Raw genomic sequence first — 24,213 nt, 5'->3', positions numbered from 1 at the left:
TTGTTGCACGTAATCAGCTGTTTCATTTTTTTCAACCAGTTTCATTATGGACACTCGCGAACAATACCGGATTTACGTATTAGCTAGGCAAGATATAGCTTAAGGCACCACGCTCTTAGGAATCCCCAAAAAATTACAGAAAAGAGTGGATCCAAACTATAGGATAAAAAAACAAGTTACAAAACTGATATACATCAACATTATTTCGTGTTGTGTAGGCTCTTATGATGTAAGTAATGGGGCCCCTCCTAATAGCCTGCTCCCAAATATATCACTAGTTTGCTCATTTCTGCACTTAGGGTGCCTTCATTTCATATCATGTACTGGTTGCATCGCAACATGTAGCATGCAGCTCCAAATTGCAATGCAGACAGGGGCGCCGATTTCTCTGTAATTTGGGGGGGGGGGCATTCAGATGTGTGTTTAAATGATTGCAGACAAGGGTCTAAGAAGGTATATATGAGGATTTAAAGATAAATCGAATTCAAATTATGCCAAATATTGTATAGTCATAAAAATACATATAACAATGCATATAACAATATAAAATACATATTCATAAAAATACATGGGGGCATATGAGCATTGGAGGCCCGGGCCCCCAGGATCGGCATCCTTGGGTGCAGAAAATTTATCACTGACAAAGGATAGCTAGTTACAAAGGGTCCCATTACGTTCAATAGCTTAGGATCTCATCAAATCTAAGTCCAGCTCTCCTCGTAAATTTTCTTGCTCCTAGCACCGCGTTTTACCGTTTTTTTTTTTTTTTTAATATAATCTGGCATATTTCCTATCTAACAATTGACGATGCTAGGTGGTAGCGGCATTTGAAATGTAGAACTGAACAAACGAGTTCGTGAGCAACGCGCACGCAATATGCATTACAATTTCCCAAAGTTAAAACAATTAGATCAATTGCCTCTGTTCTTTAAGAACATGTTCAATCATGGCTATTTCGGCGAACAAACATAACTGTACATGAATAGAACTAATAGGCCTACGCTAAGCTGAAAGTGCACAAATCCATCTCCCGATTTTACTTACCTGATAAATTACTGACTGTATTTTATGTTGGACAGAATTACAAGGTTTTTCGTCTTGTTCCGTCAAATGTACCGTTTGAACATTTCTAAATTCATTAAATATTGTTTATGGAATGCTATAAAATGCGACGACCTCCATTATAATACCGTACGTACTTTACAATGGACCATTTTTTTTTAAACCACCAATCTTCAATGATATAATCGATTTTAAAAATGGTGAAACCACCCTACTTCATCTTCCATCTTTTCGTTACAAATTTTGTGAAAATTTCTTTAAAAACCGAGAGTAGTTCCGAAAAACAAAGAAGAATAAAAAGTAAAACACATGGAGAACATTCTCCACTGGTCCAATCAAGCATCTTGTTTGCTGGTAGCACTTCCTGCAGAAACCTCAAGTTTTATAAGGTTTGGTCATTGTGAGTTGATTTGTTTAGTAGCTCAGAAACAAGGGTTGCCCAAAAAGCAAGAGTTAAGATAACTCGTCTCGGAAACGTGTCATGAAAGTGATATCTCGTCTCCTATCGTCACTAAAATTCTCTCATGTTGTCTCGTTGTCTTGATAGCAACTCTATGCAGAACACGTACTGTCATTATGAAACCAGGTTATTATTTTTTATGATCTAAGGGAAGTATAAAATACTCATTTTTCTTTTATAAATGAACTATATATATATATATATATATATATATATATATATATATATATATATATATATATATATATAATATTACAATCATTCAGGATTCTACTCAACACTATTTCTCTATCTTTAATTAGCTTTAACTCCTTTCACTGCTTTTTTATGTTCCACCATTCATTCAACTGAGGGCGCCAAACAAGAACTTGTAAAATTATTAGATATTACCTTGAGGTATGTTTCTCAAGGTCTTTTGTCAACATATTTTGTTTTTTCAAATTCTTCTAAGGACACCGTCCAATATATATATATATATATATATATATATATATATATATATATATATATATATATATATATATATATATATATATATATATATATATAATATATGTGTGTGTGTTGAACATGTAAAATATTCTGATTATACTTGTGTTCTTCTAGCCGGTACATTAAGCTAGGTTCTATTCAAAATATTTATCCTATATCTATAATTGTCTGTCTATAAGTCTATAATTGTCTTAATTTATTTTACTTTATTCCTCATTCTTTACAAGTGTTAGGCTTACTTCTGAGAAAGTTGCTACGTAAATTGCAGTTAATGAATTTATATTCTCTTTATCGGAGTGACAAATCTACTTACGAAGCAAATATCTATGCTTTGATTAATGGAAATTTGAATTAAATGTAACGTGGAAAAACAGAATTTGTATCTTAAATGTCTTTTACGAAGAAGGAAAGAACAGTAGTAACATAAAAGTCTAAAGTGAAATTACAGCAGGGTTATTAGAGGAACTAAAAATTTAAATAGCGCCAGTGTAAAACTATGCGAGAAATATTCCTAATAATGTATACGGTTTGATAAAGATGATGCCATACGACTTATTGCATAATCTAAACCAAAAACTTATATGTTGATAGAAAACCTGAGATAAACTTTCAACATTATGGGATGGAATTAAAGTTAAAAATAGTAATAGTGATAATGTTTTGAAACAGCTATGTGTGTCAATTATAGAAGAAAAGATGAAAAAATAGAACAGATGATTTTTTTTTTACTTAGGTAGTGTAAAGGGCAAAATTATGGGACGTTAAACCGAAAGATTTCATTTTACTTAGATAGTATATTATTAATATGACTGAAGTCGAATGTGAAATGAAAGTAAGAGTAGGAATGAGGAAAGAAGCATTTAGGAAAAACAATTGAATCGTTGAGTTCAAAAACCGGTCATCTCCATCGAAGCTAATTTGAGAGGAGTGACAAACAAAACTAAATTAGTCAATATGCATCTGACATATAAGGCTGTTTTCATTTTCGGACCGTAGAACTGACATTTTTCTACTTTCTCAAAATGAAAATAACCCTATATGTCAGATACATATTGATTAATTTAGTTTTGTTTGTCACTCCTCTCAAATTAGCTTCGATGGAGATGGCCGGGTTTCGAACTCAGCGATTGAATTGTTTGTTTTGTGGAGTTTTGAATAAAGAAAGGCTTAGATTTTTTTTTTTTTTTTTTTTTTTTTTTACAAAAGCAGAAGCACGGGCACTATGGAAAAGTCACTCAAAACGATTACACCTTTCGAAGTATGGGGGCGCGCGGAAAAATGAAATAAATGATGAAATGCGATTTGTAGTTTAACGTTCCAGATTATACCCCGAAGCTAAGGGTGATGATGATGATGATGATAACGAAATGATATGCTGATTATAGAAGATTTAAATAAAGAAAGTGGAAGAAAACGAGTAAACCCCAAGAAAACCCACGCACACAATGTTTATCCATCACATAGTTAACATGGAACGAGCTGGGATCAAACCAGGAACCTTAAACACCAGAGGTGAACGCCGGAAGAATGGAAAAAAATAATTGAGTCGAATGGAAAACGAACGAGGAAGTACTAGATATGGAAGAAAAGAAAACAGCTGTTTTGGATGAAATTGAAAAGAGGAAAATAAACTGGAAAATCCCGAGAGAACTCACGAAGACAATGTTGTATACCATGATATGACGTTGGCTGGAATCGAGCCAAGGGCTCTGTCGCTCTATCACTCTATCACTGAGCTACGTGCTCACTCACTTCAAATTTAGAATTTGATCTTTTATAACTTTTGATTTGGACCGTGCTATGATCAGTCATCGCAATATTGATATCGAAAAATCATATCAGACAATATTGTCTATTTTCGATGTTTCATTGGATCGATTGAGTTTTGATATTTTATCAACGTCGATATTTGTTTTTCGAATCTGGTCTTTATCCAGTCTTATTCGTGCTGTTACAATTATAAGCGTGGTAATCGTTTAAGATGAGTTGAACCATTAAAAGCGTAAAGACAACAATTCATAATAAAATGAATGTTACAATCATTATGTTGAAAAGAGCGTTGCTGAAGCATCTTCAATACAGAATGAAGTGCTGAAAGCATTCATCCTCATAAGCAAAGAGTGATTCAGATTTTTCTCCTCCTATTAGAATATCTTCTCAATGGAAAATCCATTTAGATTGTTCTTACACAATACACCTGTTATTTAAACCGCAACATGAAAGGAATAATCCTTCAATGGGATACATATATATATACCGTCACGTCGATGGTCAGCATTTGATGGGGTGGGTGTGGCAGATTGAGACCACTGTGGATTGGCTGCTGTCACGCGACTCCGCCCTGGGTGGTCCAGTTACTAGACACACGAGACATGTCAGAAGCTATGAATGACGTCATGACATACAGTCCTTGACCTTGTGGGCATCGTTTACGCTCAGCATCAATCAGGATTAGTTGGGGAAGATGCCTCGGAGAATACATAAGGAGATTATTTCTTCCCAAGATAATTTGTTTCCTTGAACCTCGTGTAACGTAATCACAAATCAACCACTTCTGTCAACTTAATGACATATGATAGTGGTTCTTTGCCTTGTATTGCTGGATTACTATTAGTCATTTTTCGTTTTCTTGTCCTTCCTTTTGTTGAGCTTCGAAACTCGCTTGTACTATGTGAATGATACCTTATTGTAGGCATTCACTGGATAGTCACTACTTGATTGTTAATCTTCCAGCATACATTTGTGTATGTATATATAATAAGGTACCAGTCAGACACTATCTACTATTATGGTATTATTAAGGTCCATTTTAGTCTGCGTCCAAAACCAAAGTGAAGCCACTGTATAGCAGCTTAGGTATGTAGTTATTGTAACCAAGTTTATTGTTTGAATAAATTTTTAATATATTGTAAAAAATTAACGCCACTACTTTCTTCAAGGATACATTTAATTTCTTCGATTAAAATAAGCGATTTTGCGCTTTTTTTCGTTTCTCTTAGAATATTATGTAAATATGAATGCAGGTAACGAACGAAATACTTTCGAAATTTGATTTTTTCTTTTTTAAAAAAGAAAAAATAACATTGAATATTATAATAGATTTTAAACAACTTCAAGATTACTTTATTTACATATGGATAATTTTCCGACGTATTTCTAGGTTCAGAGTGGTCTCTATTATTTTTGAGACAAATTTTACAAATATAGTAAAAATGGTGGCCTCCCCTCTATTTCCAGAGATCCACGGATCAAAGGTTGTAGTATCGCAGATCTGGGTAAACAAAGAAAAAACTATGGAATAATCTGCCCTTGGTCATTAAGGGTGAAGATAAATATTCGTTAAAAACCATTCAAATACAATTAACCGAAAATCTAATGTATCCACTATATTACAAGTACTAACTTATATCTGAAGTTCCAAACTAAACACAAGTTAGGTCATTTGAAAACTAATTTTGAAGATTAATTTAGATTCTTTCGTAACTAGATCGTTTAGACATAACTCTCAATCTGTCATATAAGACACAAAACAAGTAATCAATAATAATGGAGATGTTGATGTGATTGATATGCAGGACACAATATGCATTCACAAGGTTTCTTGAGTTTCTACAGTAGAGTATCAATCAATACAATATATATGATTTACTGATGCATTCTTATTCTAGTAAGTTGTGATAGACTTTTTTTTTTCGTTAGTTGTCTCGGACACGCTTATCGCAATCAAATCTGGTTCTTTACCTTCGACAGGAGAGAAGAAAGTATGGTAGTCGCGGAATAAATCGAATTCAATGTCTCAATGGATTTATCCGTTTCATGACCCCTACATACCGAATAAGTGATTTTTGGATGTTGTAATTGTCCTTATGTATGTACTCGCCATTTGCACCAAGTTCTAAACATTAAGATATACCATTCTGCAGGAAGACTTGAATTTTCTTCCTACTCCCAAAAATAAGGATAGTTTAGTGGAGGGTGAAATTTAGAAGAAAGAAATAAAACGTGATTTTTTTCGCAAATGGCTCGTTCAATTTTGATTATTTTTCATTAATCAATATTTTATTAACAACCTTAATACGAGAAATGATTTTTTAAAAGGTTACAAAGCCTAATATTGCTTATGTGTGAGACATAGCTGGAAGATCAACCCACTTGATGATAGAGAGCATTCAATTCTCGATGTAATCACAGTTTTTGTTCAACCGCTTATCATAACAGCAGAAAAAGTTTTCTATACCATTTGCATCAAGTTCTCCTAGCCACCGTGAAGGAGCGTTTGTGACATAATTACACGCCAAATAATGTTGACCAGCCATTTTTTGCTTTAGAACAGGGGAAAAAGGTGAGGGTCACTGGGGCTAGGTCAGGGCTGTATAAGGGATGCTTTAGTCTTTGCAAGGGTAACGTCAGTGGTTGAACTGGCTTTATCCCTGTTTCCAGGGATGTCATTAACAATATTGGCCCGTCTTTCTTTGAATGCACGACACCACTACAATCTGCTTATGAATGCTAGCAGGTGTAGTTGTTTTGGCCCACAGGAACAGACCTCATTTCTACTCTTGTCCAATTTTCCAGACGAGTCATCATTTTTAACGTCCGCTTCTCGAGTGTACGAGTTCATAATCATAATTCGAAGATCAAGTCTTAATAATCTACAAGTAAATTTTCTTTAAGTTACAGTGAATGACATAAAAGTTTTGTGACCTTTTTTTCGATCACGCATGTGGTATAAGTCTTTTTTCTGAAAAAAAATACAGAAGGGTTTGTTTACTCTTCAGGTTGAATTCTTTTCGGACAGTTTTCTCAAAAATGGCTCAGAAAATATTGTTTGCACTGTATTTTAGAAATAGATGTCCCGTTAACAATCCAACAATGTGATATAATTCATTGATCATGAAAAATCTACAAGGGATAGTTTACTCTTAGGAGGTGAGTTCTTCTCGGACAATTTCCTCAAACATGAGTCAAAATACGATTTTGCTCCTATTTTATAAATAAATATTTCATTAACAAACTTTGAACATGACGTAATTACTTATGACAAGTTTATAAACAGTAGTTTACTTTTGGGGGAGGGGGTGAGTTTTCTTCGGAAGAAATTTTCTGAGGTTACGTATTATAATCTTATTCATACTTTATTAATAAATACATATATATCATAACTGCAGAAGGACATAATTCAATGTAACATGTGGGAGCAAGAAGGTTTATTGCAGTAGCTTGTACCTTTTATTTGAACTGCTCCAAGTATGTATATATATATATATATATCTATATCTATATCTATATCTATCTATCTATATATATATATATATATATATATATATATATATATATATATATATATATATATATATATATATATATATGTGTGTGTGTGTGTGTGTGTGTGTGTGTGTGTGTATGTTGTGTGTATTTTCATGTGTTGTGGAGTTGCAACTATCTTAAGAAAAAAAAAGTAAGTTGTATCAGCAGACACATCAACCATATGATTGTTGCTGAACTCGGTGGAGCTTCATGGCGAAAACTAGTATTCTGTTAATTTATTACTTGTGGCACAAATAAATAAATTAATTAAAAGTCGAATAGAAAACAGGTGAACATACCATTTCGTATGTGTCATTTACTTCGTCGCCAATTCGTGCAAGAAACCACATAAAATGGTTATATTTTATGGCCATTTATGTCACCGTATTGAACGTAAATCTGATAAGTTAGTGTTTGCGAACTTAGACTTGTAGTTCCAGTGAGGTTGTTAAGCAAATAATGAGATTCAGAATTCTTCTACTTAGAAATTGGCAGACTACGTGGCACAATACCACCCTTTATATATCTATACCTATATCTATATCTAAATCTATATCTATATACTAGGGCCAATCAAAAAGTTTGTTGTCGCTCTTTATTACTTAATATAAGTATTCATTTACTTAATCACTTTCAAAGTAGGTACATTTGGAACACACACATTTGCTGCACCGCTCCTGTCAGCATTGGAAACACCGATGAAAGTCATTTTTTCTTCCGAAGTTCAGCCGTCGTGTGGGTTTCGATCTCATCTACAATGGCGAAACGGGTACCTTTGAAGTCCATTTTGAACTTCGGGAAGAGGCAAAAATCTGATGTTCCTAAACTGTTTTTAAGGTTATTAAAAGTCTCTAAAGCAGCTTTCCCCACTTTGGTCATGAACTTGACGTTTGCGTGTTGATCGTAGAGACCTGCACGGGCCGAATTTTTCGGCCCGAGCCCGGCCCGACCCGAAAAGTTTTTCAAAATTCTTGGCCCAAGCCCGGCCCGGGTCCGATAAATTTTAAAAGTTTTTTGGCCCGACCCCGGCCCGAAATTTTTTTTTAAAAAAATTAGCTCGAGCCCGAATCTTTCTCAAAATTTAGTACTAAATTTGACCTAACCCTCAGAAACATTTTCTAAACTTTGGTTCACAACCTGACGCTTGCCTTCCGACTGGTACCATTGCCTCCTAGAACTTTGCCTGTCATCGAGAGAACAAAAACTCCATTCCCTGTAGCAAAAATCTAACTTAATTGATTTTTAGCATAAAGTGAAGATGGCAATATTGTTTAGCAACAGGCAAAACATTCCCACCCGTTCTTTTTATATTTTGAGTTCAGCAAAAGACAAGGTCAGAGCTCAATTTACCGCATAATGCCTGCAATCCTCTATAGTGAAAGGGAGCCTCTAAGCAACACAAACTGTAAATAGCTATTGTATTCTTTGTAACATTTTTCACGGACACACTTCTTCAACGTTTGCCTTTATTCCAATTATCGTTTAACGAAAGTCAATAATTATTAAAGAATTGCAATTGATCGGCCTCAGCCCGGCCTGACCTGAAGAGAAATCAATGTCGGCCAGCCCAAGCCCGGCCCGGCCCAAAGAAATAACAGAGTCGGCCCGGCCCGTGCAGGTCTCTAGTTTCTCGAACTGCAACATTGCGCAAAACTGATCACCACACACTCTTCCGTCAGTGGCGTATTTAGCCCGGGGCCGGGCCCCCAGTTTTCTGAGTGACAAAAATAATTTAAGCTGTCTTTTACGTATTTTTTGAAGTTTATTTTAAACTCATGATATACCTATCATAGACTGGGTTCTGGCAGGCCCCTCCCCACTTTTTACCTACTACATCTGCCTCTGTCTTCCGTTCAGCTACTCTACTTGTACTCTGCCTGTACAAGACTCATTATGATTACATCACAAACACCAAAACTACAACAACATCCCGGGAACTTTTTTTACTGCTGCTCTTATATATATAATCAGAGAGGGAGATATGCAGGTGTTACTTCTTGAAGTGGACAGAAATGAAAATTGTCATTCTCCCACCTTACCTTCGTTCTTATCGCGATCATCTAATGAGCATTTGATGATGATGTTTAGTTGGCTGTAGACCTATAAGATGACCTTCGTGTTATACTGATGTTGATTTCCAATTAGAGTTGTTTGTTTACAAATCACACCCTTCAACGCAAGAAGTTTCCTAAACACCAAACCGGTGACAGTGATGGATTGGTTTATTCTCAGCTTTCTTCACGGAATTCCACTTCGTTGTTTTCATGCTAGTGGGTATATGATGTATGCTTTGTTATTATCCGGCAGATTCTCAGTTGACGAGGTATGCTACATTGAAGGGGGTCTCTTCTTACTAATGCACTAAAGAAAGAATATTTTAATCATATACTTTTTTCTTGGTTAATGAGCTCGTTACTATGGGCTATACTGAGTAAAATAAGAAATAATAATAAAATATTGCATCCGTGCATCACATATATGTTCTCAAATTATTTTAGGCATATTATATAAGCAGAAAAAATATTTTTAGTATTAACATCTTGCAGTTTGCCTACCATGTGCTGACGCATTGATTATGCCTCCCGCTTTGCCTACGTGACTGATCTTGATCTATGTGATAACTACACTCTTCACTCATTAGTCCGCTTGTATTTTGGTGGGGAGCTCCTTCGTGGCTAAGCGGTTAGCGTACGCGCCTTTGGCGTGGGAGACCCGGGTTCGATTCCCGGCGGGAGCTCATGTGGTTCGGATTCCACGTTAATCAGTAGGTCCACGTCTCATATAGCCTCGCTGCTGAACGGGACGTAAAACTCAAAATCAATCAATCAATCAATCGTATTTTGGTGATTGAAATTCAATGTTTCCCGAAAATATTGGAAAACTTGTCAAATTCGGAGTTTAAGAAAATTCCTCAGCTCTCAAAATGTTATTTCATTCACGAAGTACATATAAGTAACGATGAACAATTTCGACGTGCCAGTCACATATTACTCACATAATAGGGTTTTTATATTAACCTAGTAATATTTTTAATATTAAAAGCACAATAGCACAAACGTCAATATGCAAATAATACAAACATCAAAAACAAGTCTTTTGAGAGCATTGAATATAGTACATGTAAGTAATTGCTTTGAAAGTTTGTAACCGATGACAAAAATGATTCCAGGATCCAATAAGATAAACAAATAAATTTATCTCTAAAAATAAGATTTATCTAGTTAATCATAGTAGCGTTTAACGTCGAATTTGGTAAAATGAACTGTAATGTATAATCAAACCTTCGTATTATTGTTATTATATTTACGTTAGCAAGAGGTATTAAGTTGATTTTAAAAGACTGTAATTTTAACTGAAGTATATTAAGTTTCTACATAGTTACATCAAGTAAATTCTTGAATTTTACAATCAGCAATAGAGATCTATCACTTTAACTTAAGATTTATTGTTAACATCTTCTCTGTTCTTTAATTTCAAAATGTTGCATGTGTGCACAATACGTTTTGCGGTCAAACAACACACACACACTTACTTACTTACTTACTTATATACCTAGGTATATAAGGATTTCTGTTCTCTCTTCCTACAGAAACACGTAAAGGGCTCGTACAGATGAAATTGAGTTCAAGTTAGCAAATATGCGCTCATCAGCCATTACCATTTACACACTATCTAGTATTTGACATGGATTGGAAGAAAAATACCTTAGTAGGTGGCTGGAGGTATGACACAACAGCATCTGCGTACACAAGTCACTTAATTCCCGTAAATTCCGCGGAGGGGTCGATGAGCTCGGATCTGACATTGATTGGCATCCTAGCGGTATTCAGTTGGGTTAAGATCGGGTGAGTTTGGGTGTCATTGCAGTAATTGAAATTCCACTGTACCCTTCAAACCACATTGACCTTGTGACAAGGAGCGTTATACTGTTGAAAAATACTATATCCAGCTGAAAATATGGCATACATGAATCGGTGTACATGATCAACAATGACCTTCTGATAGCTAGGAGCCGTCATGGTGTCCTCCATAACGCTATTGAATCCACGGATGACCATGTGCGAGTTTGTAAAATCATAACGGATCCATTATTGGCCTATCATCCTACTGTGCACGTCCCGAGCAGCTGTTATCCTGGAAGACGACGATGAAGCATCGTGATTTATCGAAACATGAAACGTACCATTACTCTGCGGTTCCATGATGATGGGCACGTGCCCATTCCAGTTGTAACCGATGATGCTATACGGTTAACATTAGTACTTGTGTGCGATTCCGCCGGCTGGGGAGGCCCATATCTAACAGTGTACGGCTTTGAATACTATTAAAGTCTGTTGTTAATTATGCCACAGTTTGTGTCCTATTCTGTTGTACCAACTTCGATAGTCTACGACGTCCGACATCTTTAATGAGGTGTAGCCACCTCATGCCTTGTGATTTGGTACTGGGCTTGTTCTTTTTCCACCTTTGGAAAGTACCAGCCACGACAGATCGTGAAGACCTGCTGTTTCTGAGATGCTCGTTCCTAGCCGTTTATTAATCACAATCTAGTCCCTATTAAACTAATACATCGCCAGCCATCCCTGTTCTACGCACAAGCACCACTTTGACTGATCGAGTTAATCTTTGTCATCATCTGACTAGCGATTTTGCTGTGTCTCGTGACTCTTACGGTCAGCTAGTTCAAAGAGTAGTTAGTGGTCATAACGATTTGGCTGGTGAGTGTATATTCAAATGTTAAAACGTATTTGAGATTCATGATATAATGTTTTAAGTGCTAACAGTGATGCCACGAACAATATATTCCTTCAACCACATGTGGGAAGTGTTCTTAAGATTGCCTTTTAAATACTAAGAGTTAGACAGATCAAAGAATAAAATAAGAAATTTATAAATAAATTGCAATCATTATAATCTGCTTCTTCTTCTTCTTAAAAAAAGAGATCAAAACATTTTCTGTTTCCTTGTATAGTGGCGTGGTGCAGCGAGAACTGGATCGCAGCCACCTCCCTTATATCACTCATTGCTTCTTTTTTTATCAACTGAAATCAAACGGCGTGATAAATGAAGACGAGTTTACTGGAATGAGAGTTACTTACCTTGTATGTCAGTGGAATAATAAACACTGCATCAAAAGTACATGTGATTGCTGGATGGGAGTGGCTCTTCGAGGGAAAAGTGGTTTCGAGTGGATGCGCACATAAACATCTTTAACGTACGAGGGATGAACGAGCTGAAGACACAGCTTATAGGTCCTTATATGATTTCTGTCAACGAAATAAGACGACTAGCAATTCAGGAACTTGCTATAGTAATATTTAAAGAGGGTTATGTAATATATTTTTTTCTACAGTTGCCAACAAAAGTTCATGCGTTCCCTACATTTTGTGTTCATTGGTCAATAACTTGTAACTTCAGAACGAATGAGATCAGTTTCATTTGGCGGCAAAGCCTACCGAAAATTAATCAAATTGACTAATTCTTCTGAAATTGTTGACAAAAAAGTAGAATAAAATTAAATGAAATGTTTAACTTTTACGTCTCATGGTTATTCCAACTATGCTAAAGGAGACGGTGATGAATGAAATGATGCAATGAAGGAAGTGGGAGGAAACGGGAGAACTCCGAGAAAATTCACTCACACTTGGCGCGAGCTGGGATTGAACCAAGGACCCCATGCACCAGAGGTGAACGCTCTAACACTGAGCCACCCCCTCCCAAATGTACAGAAGAGACATGCACTTTTGCTGGGGATGATATAATATTGTCAATTTGTTTTATTTGTTCTCCCCTCCCCCTAAAAAAATCTTAGTACGTACATTTGCAAGAATAGTAGGATAATTCAAGAGCGGCGAGTTGTATATGTGATTCTTTGGTGTCTTATTCTCTTTGGATATCGTTGAAAAGAAACCAAAGGATTTGAAGGAACAGTGTATCTTTTTCACGTATGAGCAGATCTTCAAGAATAATGAGTTCTAAATTACACATACTGGTATTGCTGTCTGCTCTTTTTTTGTTTGTTTCTTTCTTCCGGCTTTTTCCAGATTCTAAAGAAAGCTGCAGGAGTTAGGCGGTACATTCTTTTACGCGTACAAATAGGTATTTGTGTTCAATTATTTATTTACCTATTACTGAACCAACAGTAATTAGCATTTACAGTTAAGAACAGGGTTTCTTCATAAAATTATTGTCAGGGAGTAGAATCAAATTGAGAGAGGGTTACATTGAAATACTATTTGGTAAAGAATGTGCCCCGCACAAGACTAACATATGTCTTAGCTTCGGGGCAATTGGCAACTCACTGATGGAGAAGTGGAAGAAGGACAAGCATTCCTAGTACGATAATTTTCCTTTTTTTTTTTATTTTTCATATATCATTCAAATATAGTACAAATAAGCCTAAAATAACAACTATAAGCATCATCGCTATTAATTTTAGTAGTTCGACACCAGATATTGAGATTAGGAAGCTCTTGTCGTACTGTGATTGTAGAAACAGACTGTTCCAGGTGCTCATTGAGTGCTGCAGTTAGTTATGTCTAGAGACCGGATGTTTAGGCATTAAAAACTTGGAAAATAGGCAGTTAAAATTTTAAAAATAGGCGCTAAAATGTAACTCGAAATAATGAAGATCAATACTAAATACAATTAAAAAATAAATTCAAGTCATAGATAATGTTCAAAGAATATAGAAACATACCTGTTTGTAAATTTCTTTTAGGTCTCTGTATGTATAAAAACGAATCTTGACATGTATTTCATGTATATTTGGTAAATATATTTTATACAGTCACTACACATAACAGTCCAAATGCTATACACTTTATCAATGCACACAGCAGTATACATAGCAGTCCAAAGTTTTACGGCATCTTATCACTACAAACAGCACTTATATTTTTCGAAAGAGACAGAATCCTTTTTTGAAATACTAAATTATATATTTTCCCAATAAAGTTTTATTTTGAAGAAAATACATTGAATAGGCAACATTAGACACTAAAGCAATTATTTAGGTAGGAAGGGGGCGAAATAGGCAAAATAAAATTGGCTTAAATTGAAACTATAACCCTCATATAAACTTTATATTCGATCATGTCTTTAATATTAAAGAATAGACATTTTGCCTAACATTCGGTCTCTAGATGTCGCTTTAGTTCTACTGTTTTCTGTGATATCCCTTTTCAATATTCAGAACCCCTCTCACCCAGATTGTTTTTCGTCTATTATTCCTCTTGTCTGATGATGTCTTGCTACGAGTTTTGTATGCCCTCTTCACCTTGAACAATGCTGCTCTTGCTACAGCTAACATCACTAGCAGTCTTGTACACTCCTGATTCAATTAACAGTTCATCGTCAATTTGCCCTCTTTTAGAAGAGGCATCGTACACATTGAACCCTTGAACATTTATTTTCTGGGTTTAAACCAACATAAATTTGTAAATTGAAGCCCTGAGCTTCCACTAACAAATAAAACAAAATCAGATGGCGAACAGAACAGTACGGCAGCAGTTTCTGCAAATGAAGCAAAAAATATTTCTTTTACTTTAGAAATAACTATCCTAAAAATAAAATAATAATCGAATAGAATACTTAGGAAGGTGAAGTGTGAGGTATTCCATTCATCTAGGCTCATGAAGTCTCCACATGAGCATGCCACCGATAATGGATCAATTTATAATTGTAGGCCAATTGAGGCCGACAGGATCCGATACATTAGACGGCCATCGCTCTTGGGACGTAAAACTCTGACACATTTTGGTTCTATTAATCATCACTGACAATTACCCCATTTCTTGTGGTTTTCAAAATGTGAATCCTAATACGACAAGAGAATTTAAGAAAAACGTAGAACTATATGCATCGTAAATAATAAAACATTAAGATTGGCTGACAAAAAATAAAAACTTTTGAGTGTCCGGGTTCTTTTGATCCGATCTTGGCGTTCCAAGCATTAACGTCCCTTTTCAGAGCCTCGAGGCTATATGAAACGTGAACCGATAGCTTAACTTAAAATCCAAATCACATAAGCTTCTACTGGGAATTAAATCCGGGTCGTCTACCCACGCGCTAACCATATATAGTCACGAGGGAGCTCCTGATCTTGAAACGCAACAATGGCAGTAGCCTTCCCGGTTGGTCTAATGACTAGCGTGGGAGTCTTTCGGTGTGTGGCCCTGGGTTCGATTCCCGGTGACAGAATATCGATCACTTTACAGTGGTTCGAACTCTTATCTTAAACTGTAGGTCTACCTCTCATATAGCCTTAGGGTTGAAAAACTTCAAGAAACAAGCAACTGCATTGGTGTCGTGGAGGTACGCCTTGGACTTTTTTGTTTTAATGAATCAAATAGCCTTTTGGTTCAGATAGTTTGCGTTTATGCTTCGTACATTTGTATTTGAAGATTCCTATTTTATTCCTTGATTCTTCTTGCTCTCTTAATATATTTGGATATCCATAATCTTTATATTGAGAAAATTGTACAGGAAATAATTACAATTTGCTATAATTACAAGAGGATGTTGAAGAAAACGTATTCGGTAAAGCTGTGATTAATTTACGCTCCCGGAATACATGCACATGGTTGAAAGAAGGAGCATGGATGGAAAGCTGGGACGACCACCGTGACGTCACTTGACTCTGAAACATAGAGACCACATTGACAGTACTCAGTCAAAACAAGCAACGCATGTCTGTCTGCAGAAATAAAAGCCCCACTCCGCCAGCACTTCGTTAGAAGTGACGTCACGTATCGGAGAATCTGGATGACTCAAATAAATGCTTTGTTTTGGAAAGCTATTCGAAGTATTTGCCCAACAGTGCTGTTGCCTCCGCTCAATAGAAAGCCTGTTTATATCTGTTGGATTCTACGGAGTGGACTACAGAGTAAGCCGAGTTAAAATAATAATGAGAAACATTACTTCCGGCTTTATATCTTCACAGAACTCTCACATCTTACTACAAAGTATATCTTTGATGGAATTTATTGTAGTTTGTTCCAAAGTGTCTAAAAGCAACTTACTCTTTGACGCTGAATGCGGAAACTTGAGCTTCTCGTCTTATCAGATGATAAAATAAATAAATAAATAAATAAATAAAACAGCTCGTCGCACACCCAGCATTCCGTTAATTGCTATACTGCTGGCGCTTACCGAAGGAGGCTTTGGAGCTAAAGATTCCTTTGAACTATGGAATAAAATTACGCTTTACAAAGTAAGTGTAAATAAATGCTTTTGTTGCCATGAGCGGCCGCAACAGTGGGTGCAGTGCAGCTGCAACCACATTAACTCCAGTCTTCATTTTTCCTACAACAATTCATGCAGGTTTGAATACCTGTTCTTTTCTGTGTTTTTAAGAACTTTTAAATCTCTCATAGGTTGCCTGTAATTTCACATTATTTTAGTTTTTGTTTAGTCAATTTGTGGCTCTGCATAGCGTAGTCGCTAACGTTCTCGCCTTTCGTACGAGCGGTCGCAGATTCGATTCCCGGCGGGGACACAAGATCGAAAACGTTTAACAGCTTTTTGAGGCTAGCCATCCTGAATGAAGTTTTCCCTGAGTTTTTCTCATTCGCACCATCCGGAATGGCATCTAATATATGGATCCCAGGCCTCATCCCCCTTCCGTGGGTATTGTGCTCGCCGAGTGGTGTCATTCCTCTACGTGACGGGCTTAAAGCCATAGATGCCAGCAATGCCCAGAAATAATGTATGTTATGTAAATAAATGTGTTTAGTCAAAGAATTTAATTTTAGTTCTTAACGTTCAATAGCAGATCATTCTGACAATAACATTACAATATGTCAGCAGTACAAGTTATCTATTTATACGAAGTCAGTAGAGAGCTAGAGGACTGTTTTACTCTGTCTAATCCGTTCCCAATCTGCACCTCACATTATACCAAAATTCGTCTATGATTGTTATTACGGAAAAGATAATGTGATAATCGGGATAAATGATATGTGGTTAAAAAATGTTAAGCTTGTTATATTAAAAAATGAAGGCTTGTTTAGGAAACAAAGATTATTCTGTAATCTTTACAAATAATATCTGCTTAAAGGGTATGTATGTCACAGTTAAAGAAAATACACGCACACACACAAAACAATCTTCTAGTTGACAACGTATTTTGCAACATAAGCTCGTACGTAGTACGTAAATAAACAACAACTTCTTTCAGCGAGAAAAGAATTGTCAAGTATTATTACCAACGAACGACGTTCCTTCTAGCGCCAAAAAATTCCTTTTTGTTTTCGCTTTTCTCGAAAGGTTCTCCCGTTTGCTCCCACTTTTTTCATTCTACCATTTCATTCATTTTTCATCACCGTCTTCTTTAGCCTACACGGCATAATTGTGGGTCGTAAAACTGATAATTTTCATTTCATTTTTGGAAAGAGGAGATAAACTAAATGTAATACTGGTTCCACGTATAGTGGACCACATCTCGCCGCCGTGATAATTTTAATATGGAGCACCATACTTGTAATTTTGCTGTCAAGTTATAAAATCGCGACAGATGAGAATTGCGATAATAAATATAAATAATTCCTACAGCGCATTATATATGCTCTTGGAACTTTTGTTCATGCGTACTTCAATTGGCATTTACTAAAATAACTGCAGGGTGAAATTTTACTTCATTTGTTTTGTCAATACCATTTATATTTTTAAGCTAAAAGTGCTGTAACGGTGCTCACAAGAAACATCATTCTAAGGAAGGTTCTTGAGAGGATAATAATTTATATGAAATTACCACCCTCGCTATTTCTTTAAACTTTTGTTTGACGGTACTTCGCTTGAAAACTAAGTGCAATTCAGTTAAGAGATCTCGGATGGACTTCTTTTACGACAAACCTATAAACATATTCTACATTCGAAAAAAAATCTTCCATACTAAAATGAATGAAGAAGACTAAAATGGTAACATTATTTCAACATTCTTCTCATGGTTTGCTTTATTAGAGGTTTCGTGAGGAACGTGATCTGATTGTTCTACACGAGAAAAAGCTTCGTTCAGTAAAGTTTTTAGCGCCATCTCAACTTCTCTTTGTTCCCAAGATGTCCCAAGAAAGGTTTCTAAAATGATTTCGTCATCGTAGAAGAATGGAACTATGTGTTCTCTGTGTTTCACTTATATTCACGGAAATGTTTGTTTCCTTTTTCCACAGGTTGCAACTGCCATACCCCAGGAGCTGAGCGACTTAGGTGTGACGTAATTACAGGCCAGTGTCAATGCAGACCCCACGTTGCTGGAAGGGCGTGCAATAATTGCCAGGTATTCTGTCTTCTTCTTCTTTTTCATCTCTTTCTCTCTCTGTCTCTTTCTCTTTAGTTGGTTGGTTGGCTTAAGGTTAGCTGATTTGAAATATATTGTTCAATAATATGTAATTATTTCTTTTTAATAACATGATTGTGTATGCAACGATATCAAATATTGTTAATGTTTATTACTTTATTTTGTGTAGTAAAATTGGTTTGTTCTTATCGCATGGGTTTCATAATGTTATTCCACAATTCTTATATTACACATTTTACCTTAAAACTAAATATAATTTTATTAACCTATTACAATAAACACTGTTCATGTTTTCAATATGTGAATACTGGAGAGTTTTACTTGTTCAAAGTTGCTTAGTTGTTAATTTCAACGGATAGGGAAAAATGTAAGAAGGGGCCCGTATTTTTACAAGCTAGAGAATCTACAGTGTTTAACTCAGCACTAGTTGCAGTAAATGTGTTATTAACAAGTGTACATTTAAAAAATAAAGTAAAAGAGAAATCAAACTTGGGGTTGGAATCTTGGATATTCAGTAAAAACAGGTTTAAATTTAAAATCTAACTATAGAAACTATATCTTTTCAAGTACATTTTATGTAAAAGTCAGAGATGCCTGTGGGATTCATGGTGGTGGGTGCGAAAAACTACAATTAATACATTCAATGACAGTTTTCTGTATAGAAATCAGTTGTATGGTTGAAATTGCTTTTACTATTTTTGTTGAGGTGGAGGGAGATCTGGGAACAAGCAAAATGATTTACTGTAGTTAAAATCAAACGTCAGTATTTTAATTATTTACTGGTATGCATGTAAAGTGCTTTGGATTTATATGCGGTATCATCAATGGAGGATTTTTGGATCAAAAACTACATTCATTGATTTTTATATAAAACTTGTCTTAGATAGTATACAGTCATTAAATCATGTAGGGCCTACGTACATTCCCAACTTTTGCACTTTCGTTTCAGCATCCTCTTACTAGCAGAAGTGGTGACGTTTTCAGTTAATAATAAGACCAATTATTATATATGATGCTTTATTTATAAAAGTTTTCATGGTTTAATTTAAAACAACACACACACACACACACACACACACACACACACATATATATATATATATATATATATATATATATATATATATATATATATATATATATATATATATATGTGTGTGTGTGTGTGTGTGTGTGTGTGTGTGTGTATGTATGTATGTATGTATATTTCTTAACTACAAAACATTGTCTAAAGGAGTATTGTAAGTAATTGACCCAATGTGCTCATCAGGAAGAAAGAAATGGGAGGAAAAGAATGAGACCTCTAGTAATTTCTTATTTTTGTTAAAACAATATAAATTAGTAATATCAGAAGGGATTACTCTTCTAAAATCAAGCCATGGGTTGCGATAGTTTTTATTATGTAGAATATGAAAAATTGACTTCTGTTACGTAGATATGTCTATATCGGCATTAGTATGAATTGAATATTCGTATTGTCTCTTTTGAATATATTATAGAACATTTGTTTGTTTGTTTGTTGGTATCACACTACTCTAATTTGTCTTTGATTTATAGGTTGGCTATTGGAACATACACTCAGGAAGAGGTTGTGATTCTTGTCAATGTGACACTATAGGTTCAGTCAATTTTTCGTGTAACGCTAAAACAGGCCAATGCCATTGTCGACCAGGTGTGGGTGGCCTTAAATGTGACCGATGTGTTCCAGGTTATTATGGATTCTCTTCTTCTGGTTGTAAAGGTAAGGTATTAAAATGATGTAAAGAAATACCGGCGGATTAAACATATTTTCTGTCTGTAGTAACTTGCTATCAGCATTTTATATGAAATAATAAGGTTTGTCTCACTCAGTGTCGGACTGGTCATGTGGCTACTTGGCGATCGCCAAGGGCCCGAGGCCCAAGGTGTCCCGCAGGGATCACGAGGTGCAGAACCTGTAGGCCTTGGTCGAGTTTTCGCGATTGAAAATACTTTCTTGAGTCTTCCTTCCAAAAAGGTTGCGGAAGCGGAAGTTAGTGTTTCCGAAAGAAGTCTTCTCGGGCTCCCCTTGCTCATATCAGTACGGCTCCTTGCGCTTATTCGCTTTCGCCTGTTGTCTCATGCGTAGCAGTTTCCTAGTCAATATGATAGTTTCCAAATGAGGTGGAGAGCACTACAGACCAAAGCCAGAACCTAATGAAAACTAGAGTGATAGAGAACCTGAGTCTGAAAGCGTAAATGGATCCGGCACACAAACTGTGTGGAAAAAAAAAATGAAAATGTGAAAAATCAAAACTGCTTTAAATGTCTATCATGTACATTTTCTCTTCTGTTTCAGCTTTCGCAATAGAGTGATTTGTTCAGTAATTTGTACCTGCTTTAAAATTTGTTCTTTCCCTCCCATGTACTCAAATCACATGTGAGAGGGCATTTTCTAGATTGAAAATTGTTAAAAGTAGACTAACATCTACGATAAGTCAAAGCCATTTGTCTCTTTTACTCTTTATGTTTACAGAAAAAGATTTATTCCAGAACATAGACAAAGAAAAAGTAATTTATTTGGTTGCCTCATCAAGTTAAGAACTACGTAAAAAAAACTGTCAAAGTAATTGAAGTAACTTCACGATTACGTTTGATTGTCTCAATATTATTGTAACTTTTTTGTGGTCTATTTTGTACTACATACTTATTAAATAGAGAAAATATTAAATACTTAGCATCCACACGTTCTTCCTTATAACCCAAGAATTTGTGGGTACTGATTATGATGTCATAATTCTTAGGTCCTGAAATTTCTGAAAGTATTTATAGGTTCTTTCTTATAACCCAAGAATCTGTGAGTGCTGCTTATGTCATAATCCTCAGATCCTGAAATTTCTGGAAATATTTATAGGTCCCTTCTTAAAACCCAAAAATCTGTGGGTGCTACTTATGAGTCATAATTTTTAGGTTATGAAATTTCTGGTTGTATTTATAGGTTCTTTCTTATAACCAAAGAATCTGTGGGTGATGAGTCATAATTCTTAGGTCCTGAAATTTATAAAAGTACCTTGTATTTATAGGTTCTTTCTTATAACACAAGAAACAATGGGTGGGTACTGCTTATGATGTCATAATTCTTAGGTTCTGAAATTTATAGACTACGTGAATTGTCTTTTGTAATAGAATTTTATAAATATTGCACTATTACTTTCAAACATTGTCATATGGTTTATTACTATTATTATTGAATTAGAAAAGCAATTACAAAAGGAGGACTGCGCATCATTAAAAGATTCAACCAAAGTGTACATTTATTTATATTCTCTGACAAAGTCGGACGAAACAGTCATATAATATTAAATTAAATTATATACATGATTACCAAAAGAAGAAAATTTCCACATTGAAACTCGTTATGGGAAGTTTTGAACCAAGTTGATACGCGTATCTTTTCTAATATGACTTCTCGTTGCTACACCTCATATTTCGAAAATGTTAATGTACGAGGCTTCCCTGTCTATTTTTCCTTCAAAGAGCAGTTTTCCTTCAATGTTTCTAGTTAACAAGAACAAGGCTGCAATCTACGTATACACAGAATAGCGGGATTTAATTTATTTTCCGTATTTCGAATCAGGAAGTTTGATCCATTTTGAACACCATTTTGGTAACTTCTCAATTCAGTACACTACATAGGAAGCAACCTCTGATTTTCTAAAGAATCAATTTCTTTAACGAATGCAAAGTTACAAATCTCATAATATGCACTCAATTCTAACAACGTCTGATTCTCTAAAGAATCCAACTCGTCGACGAATACAAAGCTGCAAGTCTCAATTCTAACAGATTCCAATTCTCTAAACGATCCAGTCATTCAGCGAATGCAAAACCACAAACCTTGTGTTCAAGTATACCCTCAATTGTAACTTAATTGTAATAGAAAACTTTTGAATGAAGTATGTTTAAACCTTATTTAATGTTGAGTGTCTTTTCCTTTCAACACATCCAGTTATCTAAATATAGACGAAATTTTATTGATATTAAATTGCAACAATGGTAGTATTTACAAAATCTGTAATCTTTCATCTTGTCAGTGGGGAGTAGCGACAACATGCGGCGAATCTATGCTCTGAACTTTGCTGCTGTTTTGCAGTTATTATATAGATGTGTACACTTGCGACGCCGGCGCGGCAAGGTAAGAACTTTGGGATTTCACGTGTAGTTGACGGCAACATCTAACATTTACGGAACTTTTACTATGAATTCTCTTTCCAAATGTCAGTTAGAGACTTTGTTACATTTTGTTTTATGTTTTCGTTTTTTCCAGTATGCGATAGCTGTGATAAACCAGGACACATTTGTGATCCAGACACTGGACGATGTGTTTGTCCTCCATTAACAGAAGGAGACCGCTGTCAAAGATGCCAACCAAATACGTGGGGCTATGAACCAAATAAAGGATGCAAGGTTAGTCTTTTAACGCCATACTACTAACAAAAAAGTATCTGTAAGTGCTTGAACTTTTCCTCTTACGTCTTTTTATACCATGAACCTATAGACCAGTGATAGTTCTCTATTCCGTCAAATCTAGATCTGTCATACAAATTCTTGGGCTGAATATATTTAAGATATTATCCTTTTTATACTTATGTGAATTTAATGGAATCTATCTTGCAAGTTATGTTCAATCACGACTTGAGTAGTAGTTCCTTAATAATAACATTAGAAAAAAAGTAACTAATTTCCTAAAACTTTTGATAAAATAACTTGATCTTTATATTTAATTGAGATTTCCATCGAAACTATTGGCTCACACATTGAATTTTCAGTGTATATACAGGGTGTTTCAAAACAACACCGATAACATTTGGGAGATGATTCCTGACACCAAGATAAGACAAAAAGTATAGACCAACCTGGGTGCACAAACGCTTCTCTTCGGAATTATAGGCTTCCGAAAACATGAAAAAATGAACTTTAAAGGATCATAGCTTCAAAACTATGGAACCTATCGCAGTCAGGTCAAGAGTTCACTTAACTAGTATGTGTCCTATCCAAATATCCAAGTTTCAGAATCCTGCGGTACTTTCACAACAATTTTTATAGATGTAGTTGCTTGGTGAGTACTTCAGATTATATGCTCGTAGTCAAACTCCCTCTATAAAAATTGTTGGTGACTACTTTAGGATTCTGAAACGTGTATTTTTGGATAGGGCACATATTATTTCCTAAGTGAAGTCTTGACCCGACTACGGTAGGTCCCATAGTTTTTGAGCTTTAAAGTTCATTTTTTCATGTTTTCGGCAGCTTATAACTCTGAAAAGAAGCATTTGTGCACCCAGGTTGATCTATACTTTTTGTCTTATCTTGGTTGTCAAGAATCACCTCCCAAACGCTGTCGGTGTTGTTTTCAAACATATATATATATATATATATATATATATATATATATATATATATATATATATATATATATATATAGTGGGTGAAGTGTTACCAACTCAACATAAAGTTTTTTTTCAAATAGCACATTATTATATATTTTAAATGTAGACTACATAATAAACGAAAACATAAAGTATCACATTTACTTTAGTGTTGCAAACTAACGACGCTAGAGCATCACAGTAACCAAATT

The 24,213-nt window shown here is 35.2% G+C and overlaps 1 protein-coding gene across 3 annotated transcripts in view; it reads left to right on the top strand.

The window, feature by feature from the left end:
• Positions 1–24,213, top strand: part of LOC145674111 (laminin subunit alpha-2-like) — a 174,586-nt gene that overhangs the window by 33,984 nt on the left and 116,389 nt on the right. For all 3 annotated transcript variants that reach the window (XM_081743938.1, XM_081743936.1, XM_081743935.1), the window contains exons 2-4: positions 18,490–18,596; positions 20,175–20,358; positions 22,903–23,042. In XM_081743938.1, coding sequence (XP_081600064.1) covers positions 18,490–18,596; positions 20,175–20,358; positions 22,903–23,042 — 431 coding nt within the window. The remainder of the gene's footprint in view (positions 1–18,489; positions 18,597–20,174; positions 20,359–22,902; positions 23,043–24,213) is intronic.

The sequence above is a fragment of the Thermobia domestica genome, chromosome 2 (genome assembly GCF_964235325.1).
Source record: "Thermobia domestica chromosome 2, izTheDome1.hap1.1, whole genome shotgun sequence".
NCBI lineage: Eukaryota > Metazoa > Arthropoda > Insecta > Zygentoma > Lepismatidae > Thermobia > Thermobia domestica.
The sequence above is the reverse complement of the archived record's forward strand: the minus strand, read 5'-3'. Positions and strand labels throughout refer to the sequence as shown.